The following is a 14,242-nucleotide window of genomic DNA, read 5'->3' on the forward strand; positions in this document are numbered from 1 at the left end:
AGCCCCGCGGTGACCCCGAGCTGCCGACTTTCCTCGGTCTTGGAGGAGCGGGGGACGCACCCCAAACAAGGTGAACTTTGATCGCGGAAAACTCCAGCCAGGTGCCGGGATCCGTGCTGCGGCGGTCGGGACCCGGCGCAGGCTGCGCGCCGGGCTGGGGAGCGGGCGCCCCGCGGCCTCCCTCCGCCGGTTCCCAGGGCGGCCTCGGCCCCGAGCCCCCCTGTGGCTGCTCGGCCCCGGGGACCCGCCGCGGCGCCCTCGCCTACTTTCTTCCCCCTCCCCCTTCGGGGGTGGGGGTGGGGCGGGGGAGAGGGGCGCCCGGAGAGCCGCATCTATTGGCAGCTTTGTGATTGATCAGAAAGTGCTCGCCGCCAACTTGGCTTCGAGGCCGGCTCCGCGCGACCCTTGAGTGTTCGCCACTGTCCTGTCCCCCACACTGACAGGTGCTCCCAGCCACTCGCTGGTGACTTCTCGGCGCTCCCCCGGCTCCCCCGCGTCCCCACCCCCCTCTTTCCTCCCTCGCCTTCACCCCCACCCCCACCACTTCGGCACAGCTCAGGATTTGTTTAAACCTTGGGAAACTGGTTCAGGTCCAGGTTTTGCTTTGATCCTTTTCAAAAAACTGGAGACACAGAAGAGGGCTCTAGGAAAAAGTTTTGGATGGGATTATGTGGAAACTACCCTGCGATTCTCTGCTGCCAGAGCAGGCTCGGAGCGTCCACCCCAGCGCAGCCTTCCCCTGGCGGCGGTGAGAGAGACTCTGGAGTCGCTGCTTCCAAAGTGCCCGCCGGGAGTGAGCTCTCGCCCCAGTCAGCCAAATGCTCCTCTTCGGGCTTCTCCTGCTGACATCTGCCCTGGCCGGCCAGCTCGGGACGCAGGCTGAGTCCAACCTGAGTAGTAAATTCCAGTTGTCCAGCAACAAGGAACAGAACGGTGAGTCTCGCCCCCCACGCTCCCCCTCCTCGTGTCTCGCTGTGTGTGTTACGTTGGCATTGCGCGTCGGTGTGTGATGTACACCGGACTCGGAGGGTGTATGCGGGCTGCACCCAGGCAGATGCGCGCCGCGTTCCGGGGCAGGGGCTTTTGGAGGGGACGTGCGGTTTGCAACTTCGGGAGCTGCCACCAGGCTCTCACAGGGCAACAGGAGTGCCACTGTCGCCCCAGCGAGAGAGAGAGGACCTTCTGCAAGCGAACTTGAACGTCAGTTCAAACGCACATTGCAGGACCTCTCGTTGCCAGTTATAAATTCAAGAACTGCCTCTAAAAACGAATGTAAAATGAATGAGTCTTGGCATGTTTGACTTTATTCAGATTTTTTTTTTTAAATTCGGGAGGGGCTGTTTCAGGAAATGTATCAGCTGCATTAATTGAAGCACTTTTAAGTGGAAAGGCATCAATTAATCAGTAAGTAGACAGGAAATACAGAGGTCAAGAGGCCGAGTGGACACTTTTAGGGTGAATTAAAAAAGTGCATTTCTCTTATGCTCTATTTTTTTTTATAATGTGCCTTTGTGTATACATTTCTAGCGGTGTGTATTTATATGTGTTGGTGAATGACTGCTATTTTGTGTGTGCGGGAAACGACTTAATCCTGCATAGGAAATGAGAATTACTTTCAGCTTTCAAGTGTACCTGAAATGTTTAGAAAACTCTCAGATGCAAGTTCCCTTGGGCTGGGATTGCACAGAGCTGGAGAAAGGCTCCTTTCATAAAGCCAAGGGCAGCTTCAGGGTGTGTAATTTGCTTAGCCTCTGAACCCCATATGATTTACATCATTCAATTTCTAAACTCTTTTTCTCTTGATCTACCATTATGAAGTCATTTTTGAGAATGCTTTGTAAATAGAAATTTTATACTACACATGAAACCGCAATGTTAATGTAGGCTGTCTAAAATTAGAATATTAAACACCCTGTTTACAAGTGGTGGCTCTTCATGCTGTTTGAAAAGAAATGTACATGTGTTGAATGCTTTGTATGTCATTCATTCCGAATGCAAGAAGGCTGTCACTTCATTAACCAGGCGAAATGAACACAAACAGCCTACCTAGAAAATGAGAGTGGTGTGTACTGTATGTTTAAGTCACAGCAACTTTTTCTTTATGTGTTGGGGTGTTTCCAAGTTTCAAGTCTGCATTTAAACTCCCTAAACTGTTCATCTTTGAGAAGTCACAGGAAGTCCTAGAGTACACAGGTAAATTAAATAAGGATTCCTGGGACCCGTGTACACATTATTTGTGTTTGTTGTATGTGCGGCAATCTGTGGTATCACATTTGTCAGCCGTTGTTCATGTGGTTGCTTCTTACAACTTGCTCGTATGATGGCACATGGCACCTGCAGGCTGCTTGAGTTGCTGATCAAAGGGCAGCCAGGGGATCTATCTCTAATCACAGGAGCTGCAGAGGACTGGGAGAAAGTGATCAAAGGAGCCCCCGCACCAGCTGTACCCTGGCAGGAAACAGATCAGACCAACCTTTGTTCTTTCTCATGTAAAATGAATGTCCAGTTCAACATGCTGCTTCTTACGAGACAAGCGTCTCCAGAATGACAATGCCCAACATTCCTGTCTTCTGACTTCTATTTTTTATTGTTCCTTTCCCATATCATTTCTCCTAGGGCTCTGCCTTATCAAGCGCCTGGCTGGCATCTGGCATCTTCCTGATTCCCTTGGCCACTTGTGCCTCTCATTGTCCTCTCCATGTCATCATTTCTTGTGATCCGCATTCCACGATCACTTTGTAATAGGCCCCAGAGTTCTCAAGGGGTCATTGGCTACTTTATGGAGTAGGTTCACACCCTTGGGAGAGGTGAGTTCATTAAGCCAGGCCACACACGTTCTGTTGCCATCAGAGGCTGGGCCATTGCCATTCCTAAGATGCATGGCGCTAAAAATAGCCTGGTTGTTTCCTAATCTGTGGGCACAGGATTGGGCTATGTTTAGCTCTTAGGAGGCTGGCAGCAGGAAGTAACTAGAAGTAGAGGAACTACTCACCTTGTAGTTTTTAGCCTAAAAAGAAGTGGGACAGCCAAGCACTAGGGGGCAATATAGAGCTATTTTCCTGCACATGCTCAGGTTGATTTTTATCCCCCAAGGTTCCAAGATTTGAAGATAACAGGTTGGTGCTAAAGAAGATCCCCCTTGGAATGTGAACACATTTGCTAGAACCTCTTTGTGTGTGTGTGTGGCTTTCAAATTTTTCATTCCCTCATGTGTGTATTTTTTTTGCCCTCAGATTGAATTATGATTGATTTTTAATTGAAGTATTATTGCTCTTCTCAATTCAGATTATTGTCTAAATCTAAATACAAACCCACCTGAGGGTGTCACATAGAAAAATGATATTAGCTCTGTTTGTGCATGGCACAATTTTGTGAAAGGTCTTCTAATGCTAAATATGAAATGTCCATATTGACCTGTTGTGATTGTAGTTCATTTCTGCTTTCAAGGACTCCGCCCCAATGATATTCTCTTCTCTGGAGCATTCCAAAGTCTTAAATGATGTTGACTCAATCAAATCCACAGGCCTGCTCTGTTTCAATATTAACTTGGTATCTCAAGAGGTGTTATACAATATAAATGAACACAGAAAACAGAAAGAAACTCATAGATACAGAGAACAGACTGATGGTTGTCAGAAGGGAGGAAGGGCTGGGGCACTGGGTGACAAAGGTGAAGAGATTGAGAAGTACAGGCTGGTAGTTACAAAGTAGTCATGGGAATGTAAAGTACAACATAGGAAATGTAATGAGTAATATTGTAATAACTATGCATGGTGCCTGGTGGGTACTGGAAATATCAAGAGGAACACTGTGTAAAGTTTATGATTGTCTAACCACTGCACTGTACACCTGAAGCTAATAATAAAAAAAGAAGAACAAAAGATGTGTTATAAATGTAAATTGATTGCTATAGCCAGTGTTAGATATTTGGAATTAGACGGGAACATGTGGAGGGGCTTCCAAATTAGTTTTGAGGGATCAGTGTTGTTTACTGTTATTACTTTCCTGGGTTTTAATGTAATACTACTGTATTGCAGTTCCTGCCACTTTATCCTCTAATATTATAAGTTATTTTTGTGTCATTCATTCTTAACCGGACTTCCAATCCTGAAGTCTCATATATAAACCAACGGTCTCCAGATTTAGCTTAAAGAAGGAGATAAAAGATAAAAACACTGACTTATGTAGAGTTTCTTGTCTATACGTTCTGTATGACCATGGGAAAAATTACTATTATCTGTGTGCACTTGTTTTAGAGGAGAATGCCTACCATGGAATAGTAAGTTCTTGGGATGGCATTCTGAGTTGTAGCTGAAAGAAAGAATCACATACATCAAAAACCAAACTAAAACAAGGCTTACTTTATTGATTGCATATAGTCCAAATAGACTCCATCACAAAGTTCTTGATGGAGTAAGGTCTCATCTACCGTGCACTATTGGTGAGTGATTTTAATTCCATTGACCTGAAACATGCTTCTTAGTGCTCTCATTTTCTATAACCATTTTGAGTGAAGATTCGGCATATCCCTGTGTTAGTTAGGGTTGTCCTTATCCGCCTTACTTATTGTGTGTGCTCTTTTCCTTGAGGCCTTTGTGGCCTGCCTACAGGCCATTTACTTCAATGACAAATGTTCCCCTAGTGATGCATCCTAATGCCTTTCTGAGAACGTGTATGTTGTGTTTATGGCTTTTCTGTCTCTTTTTTCCCCATGCCAGCTCTCTCTTCTCCTGCTGCCTATGTCTCTGTATCTAACACAATTGTGCCCACTCCTACCCCCTTTTTTTAGGTGGCAGCTCCAAAGCTCTGTTTTACTGAAAAACAGATGATCATGAATCCTAGAATAGCATCTAAGAGCAAATAGGCTCTGAGGAAGGCCTAAAGGGACTTTCCTGCCAGTTAGTCTATAAGTTGCAATGTGTGACCTTTGTGACATTTATTTTGGTTGTTAGAGTTTTTTATTATTATTATTTTTTTAAAGCAACTTCCTCCTGGTTCTCTGTTCGGTTTGAGATAGTTGAGGAAGTTGAAGAAATGAAGTGGCATTATGTAATGATGAACATTTCTTTTCACAACAGGTGACAAAAAAGTCCCGTTCTATTTTATGGTAAATTTTCTCCCCTAGCAACCGTTATCTTTTACATTGAACTTGATATACTCTGTATTTACCTCTAAAAGGTAATCAGAAAGTACCAGGGTCTGGAAGAAGCTTCAGGGACTAGACTGTGACTTGTTAAATAGTTGTAAACAGACAATAGGTTCCATACTAAACTTTTCCCAAAGGGGCTATTTTGTAGAGCTCTGTCTCAGGCTCCCAAGCCTTAGCTTTGTCTGTTCTTATGTCATCCTTCATGAAACTTATTTCTTACACATCTTCTTTATCTTCTCTTCTGCTTCATGTTTTTTTCTCCCTTTGTACTGCTCAAATTGTGTTTATCTACAAACATGCACAGTTTTTGTAGAAACAGAATTCGAATGATAATGTGCTATGTGTTAAAGAAATTATAGTTGAACCAATTTATATATACTAGAGGCCCGGTGCATGAAATTCATGCACGGGGGGGTGGGTGTGTCCCTCAGCCCAGCCCGCACCCTCTCCAATCTGGGACCCCTTGAGGGATGCCCGACTGCCCATTTAGGCCCGATCCCGATAGGATCGGGCCTAAATGGGCAGTCGGACATCCCTCTCACAACCCAGCACTGCTGGCTCGCAACTGCTCACCTGCCTGCCAGCCTGATCACCCCCTAACCACTCCCCTGGCAGCCTGATTGATGCCTAACTGCTCCCCTGCCAGCCTCTTTGCCCCTAACTGCCCTCCCCTGCAGGCCTGGTCCTCCCCAACTGCTCTCCCCTGCAGGCCCAGTCACCCCCAACTTCCCTCCGCTGCTGGCCTGGTCACCCCTAACTGTCCTCCCCTGCAGGCTTGATCATCCCCAACTGCCCTCCCTTGCAGGCCTGGTCCCTCCCAAATGTCCTCCCCTGCTGGCCATCTTGTGGCGGCCATCTTGTGTCCACATGGGGGCAGCCATCTTTGACCACATGGGGGCAGCCATCTTGTGTGTTGGAGTGATGGTCAATCTGCATATTACTCTTTTATTAGATAGGATAGAGGCCTGGTGCATGGGTGGGGGCCGGCTGGTTTGCCCTAAAGGGTGTACCAGATCAGGGTGGGGGTTCCCTCGGGGCTTGGGGAGGCCTGAGTGAGGGGCCTGTGGTGGTTTGCAGGCCGGCCACACCCCCTGGTGACCCAAGCAGAGGCCCTGCTATCTGGGATTTATTTATCTTCTATAATTGAAACTTTGTAGCCTTGAGCAGAGCCAAGCCTCCAGCTTGCTCCATGGCTGCACCCATTTTTGTTGGGATTTATTTATCTTCTATAATTGAAACTTTGTAGCCTTGAGTGGAGTCTAGGGCCGGCCAGGGTGTGTGGAAAGCTTGGCCTCCTCCATTGCCAGGGAAACCCAAGCCTCCTGCTGGCTTTGTGGCCGCAGCCATCTTGGTTGGGTTAATTTGCATACTCGCTCCTGATTGGCTGGTGGGCGTGGCTTGTGGATGTAGCGGAGGTGCGGTCAATTTGCATATTACTCTTTTATTAGATAGGATAAAAGCCTAATATGCTAAGTGTTCCTCTGACCATTCAACCAGTCGTTATGATGTGCACTGACCACCAGGGGGCAGATGCTCCAACCAGTAGGTTAGCTTGCTGCTGGGGTCCAGTTGATCTGAACTGAGTGAGATGGGCTGGACATGCCCTTGAGCCCCCCTACAGTCCCTCCCCAGCCCTGATCGTGCACCCATAGGGTCCCTCAGCCTGGCCTGTGCCCTCTCCCAATCTGGACCCCTCAGGGGATGTTGGAGAGCTGGTTTTGGCCTGATCCCCTCAGGTCAGGCCAAGAGACCCCACCTGTGCATGAATCCATGCACCAGGCCTCTAGTGGATTCATAAGACCCACATTCTCACACCCCAGCTCCCACAAATGTTTTTAAGACTGGTAAAAATGTCATCATAGGTTTCTATTTGTATCAACCCAAATGGTGACAGTCATAATAAAAGTCACTTCCTTTACTTAGTCTAATTTTGGTGTTTCTGATTATTTTATTTGGAAGCAATATATGTAGCTAGAATATCTCTATAGAACAATATAATTTCTATGGAACTCATTTATTATGCAATCTCTTTGTATCATTTTTTCACCACTGCCTCCAACTGCGATTTTTTTTCAAATTTCTCTCTTAATGCCAAAGGACACCTCTACCAGTTGATTTTCAGTTGGTATGCACCATTACTACTGTTAGGGTAGCTGAAGGAGTAATGCATGAGGCCGACAGTGTTGAGGGATTATACATTTATTAGGTCATCTGGAAACCCAGATGGGCTGAGCCCCCAAATGGCGCCATCCCCCAGGGACAGGGAGTCAGATTTTAAAGGACTCTAGGCAGGCTTTTTTGGCGAGGAAGTATCTGGGCGGGTCTGGATTCTGGGAAAGTCCAGAGGGGAGAGATAATGGTCTTAGCAAGTGGAATGTGGTCTAAGCTAAAGGGAATGTCCGTTGTGAAGTGGCCTAAAGGTCAGTTCCCAGGGGAGGGGTATCGATTGCATTATTTGATCAAACCTAACAACTACCTTACAGATTGTTAAAATAGTGAAATATTCCCAGTGGGTTAGGCAGGAGCCTGGCTACGCTCCCTGGACAAATGGACCATCTATGAATCAGAAACTACAGAGTCAATGCCTGGCACAGTTCAGAACCTCTAGGACACTACTCCAACTCTGCTGGCTTTCTTCCTGATCAATCAATATGCCTGCCATACTGATTGTTAAGCATTTTGACACTTTTAGCTCCAGATAATAGTTCAAACTCCTGTCTCTTCTCCCTGCTTGGCAGATCAGGTCCAACCCATGGCTGGAAGGGCATGGAGTAAGGAAGGGTATGGCCTCTTTCAAGTCTCTTTCTTGTAGCTGCTTTGGTTCTAGGTCCTCAAGGTTTGGGGCCTGGTATGTGAGATGGGGATGGGGGATATGGCACACATGACATAGGATTGCAACCCTTAGGTAGTTGTTCCTGCTTCCCCGGGCAACACAGATCAGCTGTGTTTGCATGAGTAGTACCTTCCTATCATCTAGATTCAATGAATCACCTTTTCAGAGAGGTTTTTTTTTTTTTTTTTTTTTTTTTTTCTGACCATTTGGTCTAAATTAGCCAGCCCTCACTATCACATCAAGGTTACTGAACTACATAGCACTTATCATTCCTTGATATTCTTCTTGTTAGTTAGTTAATTAATTAATTAATTAATTGTGAACCTACCTCAACCACCAACCTCACAGAATGTAAGTTCCCTGAGAGCGTGCACCTAGTCCAACTGTTGCTCTCTGTGAGAGTTCCAGAACCCAGAACAGGTGTGGATATAGTATGCACCCAATAAATGTTTACTGAACGGTTCTGGATGTAGTTCCATATTAGAGCAAGACTATGATGTTGACTAGAATGGCAGGCCATCTTTGAAGATTTCTTTTTGGTCTTGGAACTTATACATTGTCCTACTTTTTTCATAGGAAGATAAAATTGTTTATTTATTGCTTGTGTTAAGATATGCAAATCAGAGTACTACTCTACCCCCTTATTAAATACAGCTGACTTTTAAACAACATGGGTTTAAGCTGCATGGGTCACTTATGCAGGGGCTTTAAAAATAGGTACAATAGGTCCTTCATATCCCAGGTTTTGGCATCTGCAAATTCAACCAACCATGGATAGAAACTGTATTTTCACATTCTCAATAGCAGATTGCGAACCATGGATTGAAAATACTGTTTTTTGAATTCTCAGATGCAAAGGGTCAACTGTAGTTAAGTTTTGGGGGAGTCAAAATTATGCTTGGATTTTTTACTGTGAGGGATCGATACCCCTAACTACTCTGCATTGTTCAAGGGTCAACTATATGCCATGTTTCTAGGTGAGTTATATACCAAGTAAGTGGGTAGATTTCCTACAACTGGCGCTAGTTATTCTCTTAAAAGTGTCATTGCTGAGTGTACCTCTATATTTTCTGAAAATAGGGTTATGATATGGGCCATTGACTATTAAGAGTGGTGAATTTTGAATGACTCACATGCCTCCAAAATCAGTGTGTTTTCTTCTATCTTTTGCTTATGTCTCGCTGATAACTTGCATAGGCCAGAAATGAGCAGTGAACATGGTGAGTGGAATGTTAGGACTGGAAGGTCCTAAGGAACCTATCCTCACTGATGTGTAAAGTGAAGCTTAGAGGGCTGAAGTGACATTGTCAAGGTCACTGTTGAATACAACAGTGTTAAACTGCTAAAGTGTTGGTATAGTGTTCCTTATGTGAGAAACAGTTAGGCAAATAGAATTCTAGTTTTAAAATTCCAATGCTTCCTATGAAAGCATTTCTTGATTATTTTAGGGGGTTGCATGCTTTGCAGGTTGTGAAAGGAGGTAAGACTCCCTTGATTTGGAAACATTCTTTACAAGATCACTAAAGCATACAATCTCAAAATAATCATATTTATTAAATGGAACAGATAATCTAATGTATAGTATAATACTTCTTTTAGGGTGGAAATATGACAAATTTGGCAAATGACTTGAAATACTACCTTTGGAATTGTTACTATTACATGATAGGACGTTATTTTAAGTAGGTGTACCAGGTTCATGGATGAATGATGTTTATTTGAATATTTTGGTTTGTTAATTGGTGATGATAAAGGAGATGGTTGACATTGGAATACACGGCTTCATAAGGGAGGGTTTTTAAAAAGATAATTTTGAACATTTGATTTAGCAGGATGTCTTAGTGGTGAAAGTACCATAGGGATGAAAAAGAAGCATAGCCTGGAAAGCACGGCCTGTTATTCTTTGGAGTGGATTTGATGAGCGACCTTAATTTTTATTTACACCATATTGTATAGGATAATCGATACAGAGGTTCAGATTTCACTTTGAAGTCAAAAGCATCAGGAAAGAAATTCATAGCTGTGGCCTTGAATAGATTGCCTGAAACAGGATTCATTTACCTTTTTGAAATTTTTGTTTGTAAAGTTCCTAAAATTGAGGGCCAAGGAGCTAAAAATTATAAAGAAGAGTTAAATTAATTACATCTTTCGATACAGCCAATTTGTTAAGAGTGATATATTTTGGTCTCACGGCCTCATTTTGTTTTTTACTTCCTGAGCATACATTTTAAATTGAGTTTAGCCAATTTGATCAATGATCTGACTTCACATGAGACCTCATATGCCATCTTCAAGTGGTGATTTCCAGTGCCCTGGCGACCGAGCAGCTTCCTCCCTGGACATTTGCCTGGTTTCTAAACCGAACCATCTTTGCCGGGATGGCTTTGATAATTCAGCTTTCTTGGTGCTAGACTTAGCTCCACTTTTATTTTCAAAGTATGATTTTTTTTATACTTTTCTTTTTTCCCATTGAATAGTGCCTGAGCCATTTCTCAACCAAATAAGGTGTATTGGGTTGATGCTGGGTTTTGGTGCGGGAGGGGGAGGCCCAGAGGCAAAGTGGACCTCTGTTTTCTTGAGGGAAACCAACACCCCCAAGCAGCACAAGGCCCATTAATGGTAAGTACAAGGATATAGATTTGCATTACTGTTATGTACACTGTGTACTGATAAGAAATCAGTAAGAACTCCCAGGGAGGACACAAAAAAGGCAGGCTTTGGATGCATTCTTTGCGGGGGGGGGGGGGGGTGTTGAATAGGTCTAAAGAGTTCTTAATGAGCCTCTGTGTTTTGTGTGTGTGTGTGTGTGTGTGTGTTTGCCTCTGGTTTTATAATGCTTAATATAGTGACTCCCCAGGAGTGCCTGTCAGGTGCTCAGTGTTTGCAGACAGTATACAGTTTATCTTTATAACCTCACCATGAGGTATGAGGAGAAACAGCAAGGCTTTGCCGGCTCAGTAGCTTAGCCAAGGTCCCGCAGCTGGTAAACGTTTGGACTTAGGTCTGACTTCAAGCCAGGACTCAGAGCCACGTGCCTCTTCCTTCGTGAGTTAAATGGTCTAATGTTTTATTAGAACATTGTTTTTTTATTCAGCAAATATTTACGAGCATCTGCTCTTGGCTGCCCCAGGTACTGGGGCCATGAAGAACGCAATTCTGTCCCTGCCCTTGAGAAGTTCTGTCCAAGAGGGATGGCAGAGACTGTATTTTTCATCTCATGGTCTGTTAGTTCTGTGCTCCGAGTGCTATGGGAACACAGTTGCTTTAGCTCAATTCTAAAATCTTCTACTGGTAGACTAAACGGTTGATTCTACCTGGAGAATAAGTGCAAGGAGTAAAGTTCCCACAGAGGAAGTGACTTATTTTGAAGTGGATCGGAGAGGGAAAAAGAGGGAAGCATTCTAGACAGAAGGAACAGCCTGCTAAAGGACAGAGGCTGGCAAAGGTGTATCATGAGTGAGACAAGAAGAACCTAGTGTTAAGCATGAGTAGAGGCAGGAAAAAAAGTTAAAAGGTGTCCTGGGTGTATGTATTCAAAGGCCCCAATGCTGTTTGCAGGGCATGCTTCCTGCAAAACTTGCTGTTCACTAACAGGATAAAAGGACATGTTGCCTTCATGTTTCAGATTTAGTAAAAATCCTTGATTTCTGGTGAGTTTCTATTCAGGCATGTAGTAGCAGAGCTCTGCTTTGGTGTGTGTGGTGAACTGCTTATTGTTGGAATTTTCTCCCAGTCATTAGGCATGTTTGGATGTTCTGAACTGGTGAGAAGGGCAGGCTGCAGAGCCTCAGTTACACTCAAATCAGCTCAGCCTGTGTCCACACTACTCTCTATTGCCTTCTTTATGTAAACAAAGAGCTATTTTCACACTTCATTCACAAAATGGATGGCATGCAGAATGAGCCTGGCTGAGGGATCAGGAGATTGTGATAAAAGGGAGGCAGTTTGCAGCGCACTGAATTAGTGTAATGAAGCTATTACATTGCAAGCAGCAAAGAAAAGAGCCTTAACACTTTTAAGGGAAAGAATTTAAAGTTTCGTGGAAAATTAATTCCTCTACATGGAGTAACTGCATCATTTTTCTAGTGAAGTTCATTCTGGTCCTGGTATACAAAGGCTAGAAATGTTTTGTGTTATTTGAGGGTTGGAAAGAAATGGATTATCTTGGTGGCTGTGTTATCTAGCTGTCCTGCCTTTTTGTTTGTTTGTTTGTTTTTTTGAATCTATATGTTTTGCATTCTAGGAAAGCCCTGTTCATGAGAGGATACTATTTTAAGGTTTTCATTATTTGCAAGATGGAGATAGGCTTCTGTACTTAACCATGCCCAGCTGGCCCATGCACCTGCCTTTTGTGTCTCCACAGCGATCAGAAACCCTGAACAACAGAAGTTAGACTTCTGAGGTACTTCTTTCACGTTGTTGCTGGCAGTTATTTTTGTTGGGTATTTATAAGGACATCTGTTTTTTAAAGAGTCATATTATTTATCTTTATTTTTTTCCACTGAGGGATACATCACAGTCTGTTTCCCATAGTGCTGCAGGCATTCATAGTTTGAGGTGATTAGAAGTGCAAATTGCAAATCATTAAAGCATTATAATTTCTTTTTTTTTTATGGCAGCAGGCAATGTTTAAAATCAATGTACTAAGAAGGAACATTTGTTTAAAATGTGATTAAATTGTGAACAAACAGGAAGAAAGATTCAGTTGCCTACTAGAAACTTCTAACTGGGCTTGGCAAAAGGGGAACCTGCAGGGTTCGTTTCTGATTTATCATTCTTTCAACCCGAAGCATGGTGACAGGTAGGGTGCAAATTGTTTAAGAACACAGGAAATAACTTCTAGAGTTTTTAGCGTGTTCTATGGGAATATACTAAAGACTTTTTGTTACGAGAGTGTGATTTGCTATCATACTGATACTGCTGTAATTAGCTAGTTACTAATAATAGGAAAGGAGCAAAGGGGAGGCCAGACATGATAGAGATGTCATTTGGGCAGCTTCCCCAGGAAGCTGCAGTTTGACACTCCCCAAGGAACCATGGGCCCATTCCCTGCAAAACACTGGGGGCAGAGGTCTAACAAAAGGGAAATAGGTGCATGCACATGAAGTTGGGGTGACTAGGACGGGTGCCTGTTAGATCATTGGCCAGAATGGTCGTGGCCACTGCAAGCTCACGAAAATCTGGGACTACATAACCTCCCAAAAGGAATTCACCCTCTTGTTCCTCTTGGCTCATAGGGCTCTCATTTCCGCTTCCTTGCATTCGCCCGTGTTTCCTCCATAGCCGTGTGGCCCTGCGGACCCCATGTACAATTCACTGATGGACTGCAGCAGGGAACACAAGCTAAGCTAGCCCGATGCTGCATTGTATTGTCCCAACAAAGAACAAAAACTCTGGACACTGACTCTGACTCTAGTCCTATGGAAGCTACAGCTACACGTCTTCCTTGGCGGGACCAGGGGGAAATGAGACCTTGGACACTCAAGGATTTAATTTCACTCAAGTAAAAATCACTCATTCTCCTGTGTGAGTCTCAGAAAATCCACTCCCACTAGCAACAGGTGGCGACAAGGACCTCTCCCCACCAGTAACAATTCCATCCATTCAAAGGACAAATATGTGAACACTATAAAAACAACAAGAAGAGTTGAATGGTGCTAGTCTGGAAAGCATAGTTCTGCACCTCCGGAGCCAGAGATGGATTGCACAAGAAACAGATCTCTTCCACTGGAAATATGTTTGTGGGGCAGATAATAAAGGTATTGGGGGATGCTTCTTATTAAATAAGTATGTATGTTGTTATTGGCTTTATTTTTATTTATAAACAAAAATACATTCCAGTTTTGGAGGCCTGTATGAAAATGAATTGTCTCTAGAATACAAGACACTAGACCTCATGGCACACTAGTGTTTCTGTAGTTTCACATGCAGTGGTATATGTTATAGATATCTAGCATGCATGGGCAAAAGCATATCTTTACTTTGTATCACAAATTGTTCCTAGAAAAATCAATAATCTAAAAATAGCAGGTGGTTCTCAGTTCAAAATCTGGCAAAGATATGGGATGTTGAGAGAGTTGAGCTGTTTCATTGATAAATGCTAACCCTTAAAGAAGGGGTTGTAACCTTTGTTTTCTTGAGACTATTAGCAGGCTTGAGGTTTATAGGCATGGTTAAGAATGTAAAAATAGAAATTAAATATTCCATATGCTTATTTTTCTTCAATGTAGAAAATTTATCTTTAATCTGTACCGATAACA

The 14,242-nt window shown here is 43.7% G+C and overlaps 1 protein-coding gene across 1 annotated transcript in view; it reads left to right on the forward strand.

Annotated features, from left to right (window-relative positions):
- The first annotated feature begins 549 nt into the window (after positions 1–549).
- PDGFC (platelet derived growth factor C) overlaps positions 550–14,242 on the forward strand; it is a 187,545-nt gene continuing 173,852 nt past the window's right edge. Inside the window, exon 1 of the mRNA XM_080673231.1 lies at positions 550–933. Coding sequence (XP_080529357.1) covers positions 819–933 — 115 coding nt within the window. The 5' untranslated portion in view covers positions 550–818. The remainder of the gene's footprint in view (positions 934–14,242) is intronic.

The sequence above is a fragment of the Plecotus auritus genome, assembly GCF_963455305.1.
Source record: "Plecotus auritus genome assembly, chromosome: 6".
NCBI classification, from domain to species: Eukaryota; Metazoa; Chordata; class Mammalia; order Chiroptera; family Vespertilionidae; genus Plecotus; species Plecotus auritus.